The 15,729-nt window shown below is 45.8% G+C and overlaps 1 protein-coding gene across 1 annotated transcript in view; it reads left to right on the top strand.

Annotated features, from left to right (window-relative positions):
• Positions 1-8,893, top strand: part of LOC127571898 (probable G-protein coupled receptor 149) — a 54,897-nt gene extending 46,004 nt beyond the window's left edge. The window contains exons 4-5 of the mRNA XM_052018647.1: positions 1,992-2,607; positions 8,817-8,893. Of these exons, the coding sequence (XP_051874607.1) occupies positions 1,992-2,564 (573 nt within the window). The 3' untranslated portion in view covers positions 2,565-2,607; positions 8,817-8,893. The remainder of the gene's footprint in view (positions 1-1,991; positions 2,608-8,816) is intronic.
• The last annotated feature ends 6,836 nt before the right edge of the window (positions 8,894-15,729 follow it).

Below are 15,729 nucleotides of genomic sequence, written 5' to 3'. Positions count from 1 at the left end.
TGTATTGATACCAGTTATGTGACCCAATGTCAATTGCCAATACCCCTATCACGAACATCCTCAATATCAGTGGTGCTATATAAATGAAATTTGCTCTTGTAGCTGCACTCCCCAAGACCTCAAGAAATTGCAGAGAGTTGTGAACACAGCCCAGTCCATCATGCAAACCAGACTTCCCTCCATTGACTCTGTCTGAACACTTTCTGCTGCTTTAGTAAATGGACCTCCTTGAATGGACCTCTTATACGCTAAAGATGAATTCTTGATCTCTCAATCTACCTCGTTGTGGCCCTTGCACTTTATATGTCTACCTGCACTGCACTTTCTCTGTAACTGCAACACTATTTTCTGCATTCTGTTTCCTTTTACCTTTTGGACGACCTTGATGTACTTAAGTATGGAATGATCTGTCTGGATGGCATGCAAGCAAGAGCTTTTCACTGTATCTCAGCACATGTGACAATAATAAACCTATCACCAATTACCTTATGCCATTCATAAGGCAATCTTGTTCAGGGTCCGTTTTGAAAAGAGTGAAATTTCATGCTCTGTTGCCCAGGGATCTTGGATGCTGATGCTGGTTTTTGGGACTAGGATGGGGTAGATCAACAGGGTAGATTGCCCCGTGTCTGTGTGGGTTTCCTCCGGGTGCTCCGGTTTCCTCCCACATTCCAAAGGCATACGGGTTAGGAAGTTGTGGGCATGCTATGTTGACGCCAGAATCGTGGCGACACTTGCAGGCTGCCCTCAGTACACTCTACACAAAAGATGCAATTCCCTGTGTGTTTCGATGTACATGTGACTAATAAAGATATCTTATCTTATCTTATAAGTAGATCGGGTGGTAATGATGGCGTACGACATGTTTGCTTTCACCAGTCTGGGAATTACGTATCAGAATCAAGTTGCAGCTGTATAAAATTTTGGTTAGGCCACATTTGGAGTACTGTGTGAAATTCTGGTCACCCCATTACAGGAAGGGAGTGGAGACTTTGCAGGTGGTGCAGAAGACATTCACCAGGATGCTGCCTGGATTAGAGTATGAGCTATAAGGAGAGGTTGGACCAAACTTGGGTTGTTTTGTTTGGGGCGTTGGAGGCTGAGGGGAACCCTGATTTATAAAGTTATGAGAGACATAGATAGAGTAGACAGTCAGATTCTTTTTTCCCAGGGAGGAAATGTCAAATACTAATGGATGTAGTTTTAAGGTGAGTGGGAGGATGTTTAAAGGAGAATATGCATTATGAGGAGAGACTAAGGGAGCTCGGGCTTTACGCTTTGGAGAGAAGGCGGATGAGAGGAGACATGATAGAGGTGTATAAAATATTAAGAGGAATAGATAGAGTGGACAGCCAGCACCTCTTTCCCAGGGCACCAATGCTCAGTGCAAGAGGGCATGGCTTTAAAGTAATGGGTTGGAAGTTCAAGGGAGATATCAGAGGAAGGTTTTTTACCCAGAGAGTGGTTGGGGCACGGAATGCACTGCCTGGGGTGGTGGTGGATGCAGGTACATTGGTCAAATTCAAGAGATTGCTAGATAAGCATATGGAGGAATTTAAAATAGAGGGATATGTGGGAGGAAGGGGTTCGATAGTCTTAGGCAAGGTTTAAAGGTCGGCACAACATTGTGGGCCGAAGGACCTGTACTGTGCTGTGCTGTTCTATGGTTCTATGATTCTATGAGATGTGCAGGGCAAGTTTTTTTACACAGAGAGTGGTAGGTACCTGGAACAGGCTGCCAGGGGAGGCGGTCGAGGCAGATGCGATGGTGGTGTTAGACTCATGGATACACAGGGAATGGAGGGATATGGATCATATGCAGGCAGATAGGTTTAGTTTAATTTGGCATCGTGGTCAGCACAGACATCGTGGGCCGAAGGGCCTGTTCCTGTGCTGTACTGTTCTGTGAGTGATGGAACAGCCTCAAGGTGTGAATGGCCCTTCTTTTTCTCCTGTTTCTTATGTTCTTCTGTTATTGTTCTTGCCTCCAGCGTCCCAGTGCTCTGTCGATCCCTGTGTGTGCCTTTCAGGGAATGGTGTCGCTGCACGCTCCCTCCACTGGCAAGACCCTCTCGCTTTCAACGTACGAAATCAGCGGCGAGGGGCGAAAGATCACTCCAGTGGCCAAGAAGGTGGAGGTGTACCGTTCCAAGAGTGTGGGCCACGAGCCCAGCAGCGAGGACTCGCCGGGGAATCTGGCCAACACCAACGTCAAGATCCAGCTGGAGGTCCTGGAGATCTGCGAGAACGAGGAGGCGCTGGACACCGTCTCCATCGTGAGCAACATCAGCCAGTCCTCCGCCCACGCCCGCTCGCCCTCCCTGCGCTACTCCCGCCGCGAGAACCGCTTCATCTCCGTCGACCTGGCTGAGTCGGCCTCCTACTCGCTGCTCATCCCCACCAACCGCTCCGGCAGCGACATCAGCATCTCCATCCCGGACACTGTGGAGGCTCACCGGCAGAACAGCCACAGGCAACACCAGGACAGATCCGGCTACCAGGAAGAGATCCAGCTCTTGAACGAGGCTTACAGGAAGCGGGAGGAAACATCTAAAAAGTGCTGACCGGTGCAGGGACCAGTATTACTTGGATGGCAGTTGCAAAAGGGTGTGTGCACATGTTCATCTCAGAACCTTGAGTATGTTCAGCCACTAGTTGCAGTCCAAGTGACCTTACTCCATCCACCTGCCCTGTCCCATATCCATGAATAAGTCAAAAGTGAAGTTTATTGTCATGTGCACAAGTACCCTAATCACATTAGTTTAGCAATGCTATGACCACTTTGCACTAAAATTGACTTTTTTTTGTTCTAATTGTGTTCTTTCTTGTAAAAATTGTGCCTATTTTATGTTTAATTTATGTTTTTCTTGTGAGTGCTGCTTATATGCTGCTATGTGTCTGTGATGCTACTGCAAGGAAGTTTTTCATTGCACCTGTGCACACGTGTACTTGTGTATATGACAATAAACCTGACTTTGACTTTGACGCAGGTACAATGAAAAACTTACTTGCAGCAGCACCACAGGCACATAACATCAGAGACACAACATTCACAAGAAAAGCACAAATTACACATAAATTATACACAATTTTTGCAAGAAAGAACCCAATTGGAATAACAAAAAAACAACGCCGGCTGAAGTGCAAAGTGGTCATAGTGTTGCTACACTGAAGTAGTGATTAGGGTTGTGCAGGTTAGTTCAAGAATATTTCTGATGGCCAAGTTTTCTATCGATCTCAGATTTGAAACTAGCAATTGGCCCAGAATCAGTTATACCTTCGGATGCCCTCTACGCAGAGAAGTGTTTCCTGGCATCACTCCTGAAACCCTGGTCCTTTTAAGCTTGGCCCCTTAGTCTACTTTTGCCTATCAATGGAAAACCTTCTTTCTAAGCACTCTTAACAGTTAGGAGCACATTAAAAGATTTGTTCAAATCACCCCTTAATCTTCCAAATTCCAGGAAATGTGGTATTAGTTTGTGGAATCTTCCTTTGTAAATTAACTCTTGAAAGCCTGGTGTCTGGTAAATGGTTGCTGTAATACCCTCCAAAACCAATATCCATTGGGAAATCTGGTGCCCAAACTGCTCCTGGTGTAGCCAGGGCTTCATACTGTTTGATTCAATTTCTATCCTCTTGAACTCCATTATTTAAGTTCCAAAGGCCAACTTTCTGTTCTCTTCTGCTTTCTGTGCCATTTTATCAAACTTTTTCAAAGATTATTATTTTTTCAGGATAAGCCCAGCATTTATTGTACATCAATAATTGCCCTTGAGAAGTTAGTGGTGAGCCACCTTCTAGAATTGTCACTGTTCTTCTGGTGAAGGTGCTTCCAAATGTTGTTGGGGAGAACTTTTAAGTATCTACACCCAGCAGTGGTGAAAGAACGATGATGGATTTCCAAGTTAGGATGATAGTGACTTGGAAGGGGACCTACAGGTGATGATGCTCCAATGCATCAGCTGCCCACGTCCCTCTTGGTAGAAGAAGTCGCAGGTTTGGGAGCTGCTATCAGAGTAGTCTGGGCGAGTAACACCGTGCATTTTGCAGATGGAACACACTGTATTCACTGTGCCCTGATAGTGGATCAAATGGATGTTTAGGTTGGTTGATTGGGTGTCAGTCAGTGGGTTGCCTTGTCCTGGATGATGTCACGCTTCTGCTGAGTGGATGGTGCTGCATTCGTCCAGGTAAGTAAAGAGTATTTCATTATGGTTCTGACTTGTGCCTTGAAGATGATCGAAAAGCCTTAGGGTGTCAGGAGGTGAGTAAGTCACCACTAGATACTAAGACTCCCTCATGGCAAAATGGTAAATTGGTTTATTATTGTTGCATGTACTGAGGTACAGCGAGAAGCTTTGTTTTGCATGCCATCCATACAGGTCATTTCATTACAACAGTGCATTGAGGTAGTAAAGGGAAATCAGTAACAGAATGCAGAATATAGTGTTATAGTTACAGAGAAAGTGCAGTGCAGGCAGACAATAAGGTGCGAGGCCATGACGAGGTAGATTGAGAGATCAAGAGTCCATCTTATCGTACTAGGTGATAGAAGCTGTCCTTGAGCCTGGTGGCACGTGCTTTCAGGCTTTTGTATCTTCCTCCGATGGGAGGGGGGAGAAGAGAGAATATCTGGGGTGGCTGGGCTCTTTGATTATTTTGGCTGCTTTACCGAGGCAGCGAGAAGTGTAGACAGAGTCCATGGAGGGAAGGCTGGTTTCCGTGATGTGCTGAGCTGTGTCCACAACTCTTTGCAGTTTCTTGCTGTCACAGGCAGAGCAGTTGCCATACCAAGCCATGATGCATCTGGATAGGATGCTTTCTATGGTGCATTGATAAAAATTGATGAGGATCAAAGGGGACATGGCAAATTTCTTTAGCCTCCTAAGGAAGTAGAGGCACTGGTGAGCTTTCTTGGCCGTGGCATCTACGTGGTTGGACCAGGGCAGGCTATTGGTGATGTTCACTCCCAGGAAATTGAAGCTTTCAACATTCCTGACATCAGCACCGTTGATGTAAACAGGAGTATGTGCAGCCACAGTTGAAACATAGAACAGTTCAACACAGGAACAGGCCCTTCAACCCATGATGTTGTGACGAACTAACTAAATTATTAATTAAATGCCTAACTAAACTAATCCCTTCTGCCTACACAATGTCCACATCCCTCCGTTCTCTGCACATTGGTGTGCTTATTCAAAAGCGTCTTAAACGCCTCTATCATATCTGCCTCCACTACCACCCCTGGCAGCACATTCCGGACACCCACCACTCTCTGTCTAAAAAACCTGCCCTGCACATCTCCTTTCAACTTACCCCCTCTCACCTTAAATGCATGCCCTCTGATATCTATGTACCTGGTCCAATTGAGTTTCTGTCAGTGGTGATCCCCAGTATGTAGTTGGTTTAAAACTTGACACTGGCAATGCCATTGGACGTCAGGAGTAGGTGATCAGACTCTCTCTTGTCGTTGGCTGACCATTTTGCGGCACAGATATTATTTGCCACTTATCAGCCCATGCCTGAATGTTGTCCCAGTCCTGTTGTATACAGGCATGGACCAGTTCATTTGATGATGAGTTGCAGATGGCATTGACGGTCAGTAAAGTTACCCACTTCTGATCTTATGATGGATGGAAGATCATTGCTAAAACAGTTGAAGATGGTTGGGCCCAGGACACTGCCCGGAGGAATTCCTGCAGTGTTGTCCAAGGGCTGTGCTGATTGACCTCCGACAACCACAAGCATCTTCCTTTGATATGACTCCAGTCATTGGAGTGTTTTCTCTTTTATGCCCATCGACTTCACTTTTACCAGAGAAGCTTGTTTCTACAGTCGCTCAAATGCTGCCTTGATGTCAAGGGCAGGTACTCCAATTTCCCTCTGGAATTCAGCTCATTAGTCCATGCTTGACCCAAGGCAGTGATGAGCTCTGGAGCCAAGTGATCCTGGCAAAACCCAAACTGGGCATTGGTGAGTAGGCTGCTGGTGGGTAAAAACTGCAGGCATGGTAGTGTTGTGGTTAGCGTAACGCTATCACAGCGCCAGCGACCCGGGTTCATTTCCCGCCACTGTCTGTAAGGAGTTTGTACCTTCTCCCCGTGTCTGCATGGATTTCCTCCGGGTGCTCCGCTTTCCTCCCACATTCCAAAAAGACGTACGGGTTAGGAAGTCGTGGGCGTGCTATGTTGGTGCTGGAAGTGTGGCGACACTTGCAGGCTGCTCCCAGAACACTCAACGCAAAACAATGCATTTTACTGTGTGTTTCGATGTACATGTGACTAATAAAAATATCTTATCTTAACAGCATCGTCAGTGATACCTTCCATCATTTGCTGATGTCTGAGAGCACACTAGCTGGGCGTTAATTAGCTGGATTGGATTATTCTGCTTTTTGAAAGCAGTTCATGCCAGGGCAATTTTCCATAACATTGGGTAGATGCCATTACCATAACTGTACTGAGACAGCCTATCTAGGGGTGCTGCTGGTTCTGAAGTGAGGATCTTCATACAGGAGTCAGAATGCTGTCTGGAGCCATAGCTTTTCCTGAATCTAGTGATCTCAGCCATTTTTTGATATCATACAGAGTGAACTGAACAGTTGCAAACTGGCTGAAGATGGCAGGGACCACAGAACGAAGCTGAGGCGCATCGTCCACTTGTTACTTCTGGCTGAACCTGGTCATGAATACTTCAGTAATACTCAAAAAGTGCTGGAGGAACTCAGCAGGTCAGGCAGCATCTATGGAGGGAAACAAACAGTCGACGTTTCGGGCTGAGAGCCTTTATCAGGACTGGAAAGGAAGAGGGCAGAAGCCAGAATACGTCAGCCTCTCTTTAGCACTCGTATGCTGAGCCTTATCGTCATTAGGGCTGGAGATATTCTTGGATCCTCTTCCTCCTGTTAGCTGTTGAGCTGTCGACCACCATTCCTGATTGGATCTGGCAGGACTGCAAAGCTTTGATCTGATCCATTGCTTGTGAAATTCCTTAGAGTTGTCTTTTGCATGTTGCTTTGAAGTCACATTCTGTGTTGGCACCTCCGTTTGATGTCACCTGGGTCTGCCCCCGCATACTCTTCTGCTTCCTTCATCCATCCAGGGTTGACACCCCATTTGGTAGCAATTGCAGAGTGAAGGATATGTCAATCCATGAGGTTACACTGATGGACTCCAGCTCTTCGTGGATGCCCAGTTTTGAGCTGTCAGATCTGTTCTGAGTCTATTGCGTTCAGCAAGCTTGTATTGCTTGACAACTCAATGGAGGGTATCCTTAGTGTGAAAATAGGACTTAGTCTCCACAGCATTGTGCAGCAGACACTTCTATTGGGCTCTCATGGGCAGATCCACCCACCGCTGATAGAATGGGAAGGAAGAGGTCAAGTAGTTTCAGCCCTGGTGCCTCCTGCAGACCTATTCTGCCAACTCTAGGACAGAGGGCTTGGCCAACTCAGTGACAGTTCTACCAAGCTACCTAGTCCCATCTGAAGTCCGTTCTGTGCCACCAGCTATTTCCAAGTGTTATTCAATGCGGGGGAAACCTGATTCATCAACTGAGGGAGGATGTAGGTGGTAATCAGAAAGAGCCCACTTCTGTGCTGTATGATTCTATGACTCGAAGACGTTTCCTTGCCTGTATTTGACTCAATGCTATAAGACCTCTAGAGTGATTTTTGAGGATTCCCAAGTCCACTTCTTTCCATCTACGTATCACTGTGCCACCCATTCTAGTGGGCCTGCTGGTGAGACAGGACATACCCAGGTATTATGATGGAGGACTCTGGAATGTTGTCCATTGGGTATCATTCTGCAAGGATGACCACGTCAGGCAGTTCTTTCATTAGCTTGTGGGACAAGCTCTACCAATTTGAACACCAATCGCTAGATACTTTTAAGATTGACTATGCTAGGAGTGACTTTGTCATGTCCAAATTCAGAGACTAGTTGGTCAGCAGAACATCATGCGGTTTTACGCCTTGCTTGTTTCAATGTCACAGCTATGGTACAACTGAGTGGCTTGCCAGGATGACAAAATGTCATCAAATTGGTGTTTGGAAGCCACAGCCCAGATGCGGTAACAGTAGATTTCCTCCCATTAAAGATATTAGTAAGCCAGATGGGTTTTAATGACAATCCATTAGTTCTGTGCTCCTCATTATTAATTTTCTAAATCTCCGCTCCTCCTGAGCCAACTGAGGCAGTGTTCTATTCTTTAAGTCCAATGTCACATTGAAATCTAATTGCCCATTGAAGATAAGACAAGGTAAGATAAGAAATCTTTATTAGTCACATGTACATCGAAACACACAGTGAAATGCATCTCTTGCGTAGAGTGTTCTGGGGGCAGCCCGCAAACGTCAACATAGCACACCCACAACTTCCTAACCTGTACGTCTTTGGAATGTGGGAGGAAACCGAAGCACCAGGAGGAAACTCACGCAGACACAAGGGGAGAACGTACAAACTCCTTACGGACAGGGACCAGAATTGAACCCGGGTTGCTGGCGCTGTAATAGCGTTACGTTAACCGCTACACAACCGTTCCTGCCCATTTTTTAAATCTATTAATATCTTTTAGTCAGTTAATGCTTCCGTCCATATTTCTTGCATCTCATTACAAGACACCGGGGTGAATTCAAAGCCCAGTTCTGAAGGTCTATTTCTGGCCAGTTTCATCACAACCAACCTAGGTCCAATCTGGTTGCTTCTTTCTCAAGTTGAAAGATGAAATGAGGACACAGTTCCTGCAACCTCCTATTTCCATAAGTGTTTATATTGATTTCTTCTATATTTTATGGTTATGATTTTCCACTGCAGTTGTACCCAAGCGAACACAGAGCACACACCAGTTATGTGGCTTCCAGTGGTGGAATGTTGAACCTAAACAACTGAACCGTGCAATTGTAAGAAGCCCACTCTCCTTGATTGTCGACATCTGATTGTCAAGCCTTCCATCCAAGTGAATCTCTACCTGCAAAACTCACCACAGCCCAACTCCTTTGTTTGGGGCGAGGAGGAAGAAGCTTTCAACATCGTGACCAGAATTTCAAGCACAAGATTGTCCGGCCATTTTTCTCGCCTCAGTGACTGGTTCATGAACCACGTGATATGGAGAATACCTGGTGTCTTCTGGCTTTTCCTAAAGGTGCAGGTGAAAGACCAGACCCATCAGCGAAAGCATGTCAGGCTTTGTGGAGAGAGAAAGAGAATGAACATTTTGGGTCAGAGCTGTGATGAAGGGACTTCGACTGGAAATATTAACTCTGGTTCTCTCTCCGCAGATGCTGCCTGACCTGTTGAGTATTTCCAGCAATTTCTGTTGTCAGCTTTCCAATGTTTTGCTTTTCTGCAATATTTTGCTTTTACATTAGTGCAAGGGGTTAAAACAGCATGAGAGAAAGTAAGGTCAATCACTAAGCAATAGTTAATGATGACTGTTAAAAAAGTATTCTCAACTGTGGAAAAGTCAAAGGGAATTGATATGTTGTACAATACACTAAGGTATGAAGAGGTGGAATTTAAGTTTTCGCTGGGTTTTTGAGTAGCCAATGTTAATTGTTAATGTGAATATGAATATTTTGTGATGAGTTGAGCTGAGCCTGAACTCTGTGAAAGATGTGAATGGTCCTAGGGATGGTATTGTGTGGGTTTGAGGTGGATGTATACTTAATGGGTAGTAGGGGTGGCTCATCTTGGACTTGCAAAAGAAAAAGTGTTTTTGTTTAAGGTTCTATTCCTGTTTGTCAACAATAAATAAGTTTTAAGAGGCATTTAGACAGGCCCATGAACAGGCAGGGAATGGAGGGGTACGGACCATGTGCAGGCAGAGGGAATTAGCTTAAATTTACATCATGGTTGGCATGGATATCGTGGGCCGAAAGGCCTGTTCCTGTGTTGTACTGTTCGATGTTCTATGTTTTAAGTTGCAGCCAATAATATGGCACAATGCTGTCATTTAAGGGGGGAGCAGATCCTGGAAAGATGTTGTTGTTTTCTCTAAATGGTGTACTTTACAGGAACGATGAACCAACAACACACAGATGCACTCTCAGATGTTCCAGTATTCCTGCTTCAACTCTGTTCAAAATTTGAAACTGTCAGTTTACATTGTCTGCCAATTGTAGTGGAGATTGGAACCAGTGGATTCATTTCAGCAGTGGATAGAGACCACCAGACTCAAAATATGTAATGAATAGTAGAATCAAAGAAAGATGTTGGCACAGAAGGAGACCATTCAGCCCACCGTGTTTGTACTGGTTGGAAAAGAACTGCCTAATCTCTCCTCCTAGCATTGGGTCCATCACCCTGCAGATCATGGTACACACCCACATACTGTTTAAATGTGGTGAGGGGTTACACCCCAACCAAACTTTCAGGCAGTGAGTTCCTACAAGTCTCTGGATGAAAAGATTATTCAATATCTCCCCTCCAATCTTCTACTATCTAACTTTATAGACATGGTCCCCAGTGTTTGAGCCCTCTGTTAGGGGAATAAGTATTTATTATTGCCTCTGAGCTATTCATAATTTTGTCCACCTCTGTTGTCTCTCAGTTATCAGATTTTTGATTCTCTCTCAAGATAACCAGCGGTAAGGTAAGGTCAATCATTTTTCACTAACATTATATACGTTCAGGGCTTTCAATTTGGGAAGTCAGCTATCATCCTTAAACTTATGCTAGTTTTCCAATTGAAATGTTTTTGCTCAACTGATTTGCATGTTGCAAACTTTCAAATAACAATAAATCTGTTCCTTAATATGTTTTGACAGTGTTAAGCTGGTGTCACCTGGTGATCCCGAAAATGGGTTCACCATAAATTCAGGCCATAGCTGCCTCACAGCACCAGAGACCCAGGTTCAATCCTGACCTCGGGCACTGTCTGTGTGGAGTTTGCATGTTCTCCCTGTGACCGTGTCGATTTCCTTCCCCCCCTCCCGGATAATCCAGTTTCCTCCCACATCCCAAAGATGTACAGGTTGGTAGGTCAGTTGGCCACTGTAAATTGTCCCTCGTGTGAGTTGTGGAATCTGGGGAGGAGTTGTTCAGAATTCAAGGACAATAAAGTATGGGATTCAGTGTAGAATTAGCGTAAATGGATTGCTGATGGTCAGTGTGGGCTTAGTGAACCTGAGAACCTGCTTCTGCACTGTTTGAGTCAACGATATCAATGAGCAGTGCTTGTGGTCAATCTGGTCTCAAAATCTGGTCAGAAAAGAACTTTCAAAAACAGACAATTTTCAGTTTCAATCACGTGCAGTGCTCAATTTCTTAGTAAGATAATTATTTTAAATGTTTAACAGCTTTTGCAGCTGGACAATACGGCGTGTATCCATGACTGAAAATAACACATCCATTTTTAAGAATCTCCCCCAAGAGTTGTAATTGGGTGCAAGCGTTCAGACATTTTCGTCATTGCTCAAGGTATTTATTGTCCCATCTCGAGGTGAACTGGGTGACTCAAGAGGCCAATTAAAAACCAACGTCTTCACTGTGAGTCTGAAGTCACATTTGGCCCATTGTTCCTTTCCCAAAGGAGAGCTCGAGTCACAGAGTCATACAGCACAGAAAGGCCTAGGCCCTTTGGCCTGCTATATTCATGCCAACCATTACACCCAGCCACACTAATCCCATTTGCCTGCATTAGGTTTCACAGCCTTCTATGGATTGGTGGTTCAAGTGGAAACTACCACCTGAAGGTGCCACTAAATAGCACTCCTCCTTCCTCCACTATCTTGGAAATATATCGCCATGCCAACATGCTTCTTACATGTTGGGAAGGTATGTGATTCCACAGCAGCACACTCCAGATTCCGTCCACCTTCTATGTGGAAAATATTCTCCCTCAGATCCCTTCTAAATCCTCTATGTCCCACTTTAAACCTATGCCCACTTGTCTTAGGCACCCCCTCACGCGGGGAAAATGGTTCTTACTGTCTGCCCTGTCTATCCTTCTCTTAATTTTTACAACCAACATGTCGTATGTTTCATACACAATAATACTGTTCCCCTCTCCCCTATATATTGGGCTTCCCCTTTTTCTATCTTCAGTCCTGAAGAAGGGTCCTGACCCGAAACGTTGACCGCTTGCTTTTCTCCACAGATGCTGCCTGACCTGCTGGGTTCCTCCAGCATCATCATGGTTTTCTTCTTCAATACTGGCGTTACCTTCCTTTTTATCCAACTTCCTTTCCAGTCCTGATGAAGGGCCTCGGCCTGAAACGTCAACCATTTATTTCCCTCCTTGGATGCTGCCTGACCTGCTGAGATCCCCCAGCACTTTGTGTGTATTGCTCCAGATTCCAGCATCTGCAGAATTTCTTGTGTCTCTGTCTAACTAATATAAAATTTGCCAACTCCCATGGTGGTATTTTAAATTCACGTTACCAAATCATTAGTCCAAACCTCTGGATTACTAGTATAACATGTTAACAATGATGCTACTTTACTCTGAATGGGCTTCACTCTTCAGTACTTCCATCTCTAAGGATCCAATATCATCAAAAGGTGCTCAGACACGTGACCTTCATAGATAATTTGTACAAACATTATACGAAGTGACGAGGAAGGGTTTTTCCCATTCATTAATAGTAAATGAGTATTCTTCAATGCTAACTCTAGGGAAAGTCATTCCCTGCTAATGCTCCATTGAAGCATTAGATTTCCTCTGGTTGCTATTTCAAGTGGACACTACCATCCAGAAGGTTCCACTAAATAGCACTCCTCCCTCCTCCACTATCTTGGAAATATAACACCATGCCAACATTATTGCTTGGTCTAAATCCTGGAGCTCTGCTCCCCAGCAGTACTGTGTCATAGAGTCATACAGCATGGATACAGGCCCTTTGGCCCAACTGGTCCATGCCAACCAAGATGCCCATCTGAGCTAGTCCCATTTGCCTGTGTTTGGCCCATATCCCTCTAAACCCTTCCTATCCATGTACCTGTTCAAGTGTCTTTTAAACATTGTTAGCGTACCTGCCTCAACCACTTCCTCTGGCAGCTCGTTCCATATATGGATACCCTCTGGTTGAAAATGTTGCCCCTCAGATTCTTATTAAATTTCTCCCCTCTCACCTTAAACCTGTGCCCTCTAGTTCTTGATTCCCCTACCCTGGGAAAAAGACTGAGTGCATTCACCCTTTCTATGCCCCTCATGATTTTATACACCTCTAAAAGATCAGCTGTGGGAGTAGCTTCATCAGAGGGACTGCAGTGGATCAAGACAATGGCTCACCAGCAGCTTGTTCAGGGCACTTAGGGATGAGCAATAAATGCTGGCCTCGCCTGTGACACCTACACGTGGCACAGTGATGCAACTGATGTGCTGGCTCATGGCTTCAGCAACCCAGGTTCAATCCCAACCTCCAGCGCTGCCTGTGTGGAGTTCGCACGTTCTCCCTGTGACTGTGTGGGTTTCCTTCCACATCCCAAAAACGTGCTGATTGTTTGCTTAATGGGTCACTGTACATTGCCTCTTGATTGCAGATGTTGTAGAATCTGTGAGAAGTTGATGGGAATGAGCCGGGAATAAAATGGAATTGGTGTAGGTGCTTGATGGTCGCTGCAGACGCGATGGGCTGAAGGGCCTGCTTGCTTGCTGTATAATTCTATGACATGTCCTAAGTGTTTAAAAGGGGGAGCTGTAAACCCAGTTTACCAACATCACGGTAGTGTAGCGGTTAGCGTAACGCTATTACAGCGCCAGCGACCTGGGTTCAAATCCAGCCACTGTCTGTAAGGAGTTTGTACATTCTCCCCGTGTCTGCGTGGGTTTCCTCCGGGTGCTCCGGTTTCCTCCCACATTCCAAAGACGTAGGGGTTAGGAAGTTGTGGGCATGCTATGTTGGCGCCGGAAGCGTGGCGACACTTGTGGGCTGCCCCCAGAACACTCTACGCAGAAGATCCATTTCACTGTGTGTTTCGATGTACATGTGACTAATAAAGATATCTTATCATGGATATGGATTTGGAGGAAAATATTCCAGTTACATTCGTGTCACCAATAACCTCAGAAATCTTCCCTCTGTTAAATTTTTCAAGCATGAATGATGAATTCTTAGTTGTCCCTCTGCCAGGATTATTATTGAAAGTGAGAATGGCTGAAATCGCTGCCAATATTCACCTCGTAATAGCTGAAGAATTGCCAGTGTGACGGGGATTTCATCACCCCCGTCCTCTGGTGCCAGATACATGGATGTGCATGCTCCTGGAGATAAACTGCCAGAACAAGCGATGGCAGTGGCCACCTGCACTGATCCTTGCATCAGTCGATGTGAAGGATTGGTGCCAGGATTTGTGATCCAGCCCAATCCTGTGATGCAGCTCCTGTTCTTCTGTCATCCTGACTCTGGGGCAGTTACCTTATCAGCTGTGGTCTACCATTTCCACGCCCAATATCCCAAGGTAATCCAAAAGCAAGACATTTCCAGCAAGGTGCTGGAGATCTGGAATGAAAACAGAGAATGCAGGAAATACTGAGCTGGTCAGACAAGATTGATGGACAAAGCTGACAGGTCAGGATTGATGGACAAAGCTGACAGGTCAGGATGTGCCAATGGTTGGATGATGAGTCCATAACAGAACCCACCAGCTAATTACAGTCTCAGCATCAACATTTTCTGGATTTCCATACTGGTGTACTACATCTCGAAGCATGGAGTTGGCTGACCATAAGACATAGGAGCAGACTTAGGCCATTCAGCCCATCGAGACTGACAGTTGGAAGGCACGGTAGTGTAGCGGTTAGTGCGACGCTATTACAGCGTCAGCAATTGGGGTTCGATTCCCGTTGCTGTCTGCAAGGAGTTTGTACGTTCTTCCGTGTCTGCGTGGGTTTCCTCCGGATGGTCTGGTTTCCTCCCACATTGCAAAGACATATGGGTAGGTTAATTTGGGTTTAAAATGGGCAGTGCGGACTCGCTTGGCCGGAAGGGCCTCTTACCACGCTGTAAATAAAATTTTTTTAAAAATTTTAAAAGAGGGTGATCTCACCTTCTTTCTCTATTCCTGGACTTACCGTTGATTTTCTGATTGACCTGGGGACAGACAACAAGCAAGGTGCCGGAGGAACTCAGTGGGTCGAGCAGCATCTGTGGGAGGAAAGAAATTGTCGACGTTTCGGGTCAAAACTCTGCGCCAGGACTTCGAGTGGAGGGGCGAGACGGCTGGTATAAAGAGGAGAAGGGGAGTGGTGAGAAGGGATTCCGAGGTGATTGATGGAGGGGCATAAGATGACAGGCAGATAGTGCCAGGTAGCGGAGGTGAACGGGAGTGGAGTTGGAAGACTGATGAAGGGTTTTGACCTGAAATGTCGACAATTCCTCTCTCCCCGCAGACGCTGCTTGACCTGCTGAGTCCCTCCAGCACCTTGCTTGTTGCTGCAGCAGATGTTGCAGCATCTGCCGTCTCTTGTATCTCTTATGGGGACAGATGTGCTTCAGATCTCTTTGCTCCGTCCGCCGCAACAGCCAGGACCTCCCGGTGGCCACCCACTTCAATTCCACATCCCACTCCCACACTGACGCGTCTGTCCACGGCCTCCACTACTGCCAAGTTGAGGCCAGGCGCAGGTTGGAGGAACAACACCTCATTTTCCGATTTGGGAGTCTCCAACCTGACGGCCTCAACATCGATTTCTCTAACTTCCGGTACCCCACCCCTTCTTTTTCTCCCCCCCCCCCTTCACTCCTTATTCCTGTGGCTCCGTTCCCCCACCTTGATGACCTGCCCA

The sequence above is a fragment of the Pristis pectinata genome, chromosome 6, assembly GCF_009764475.1.
Source record: "Pristis pectinata isolate sPriPec2 chromosome 6, sPriPec2.1.pri, whole genome shotgun sequence".
NCBI classification, from domain to species: Eukaryota; Metazoa; Chordata; class Chondrichthyes; order Rhinopristiformes; family Pristidae; genus Pristis; species Pristis pectinata.
The sequence above is the reverse complement of the archived record's forward strand: the minus strand, read 5'-3'. Positions and strand labels throughout refer to the sequence as shown.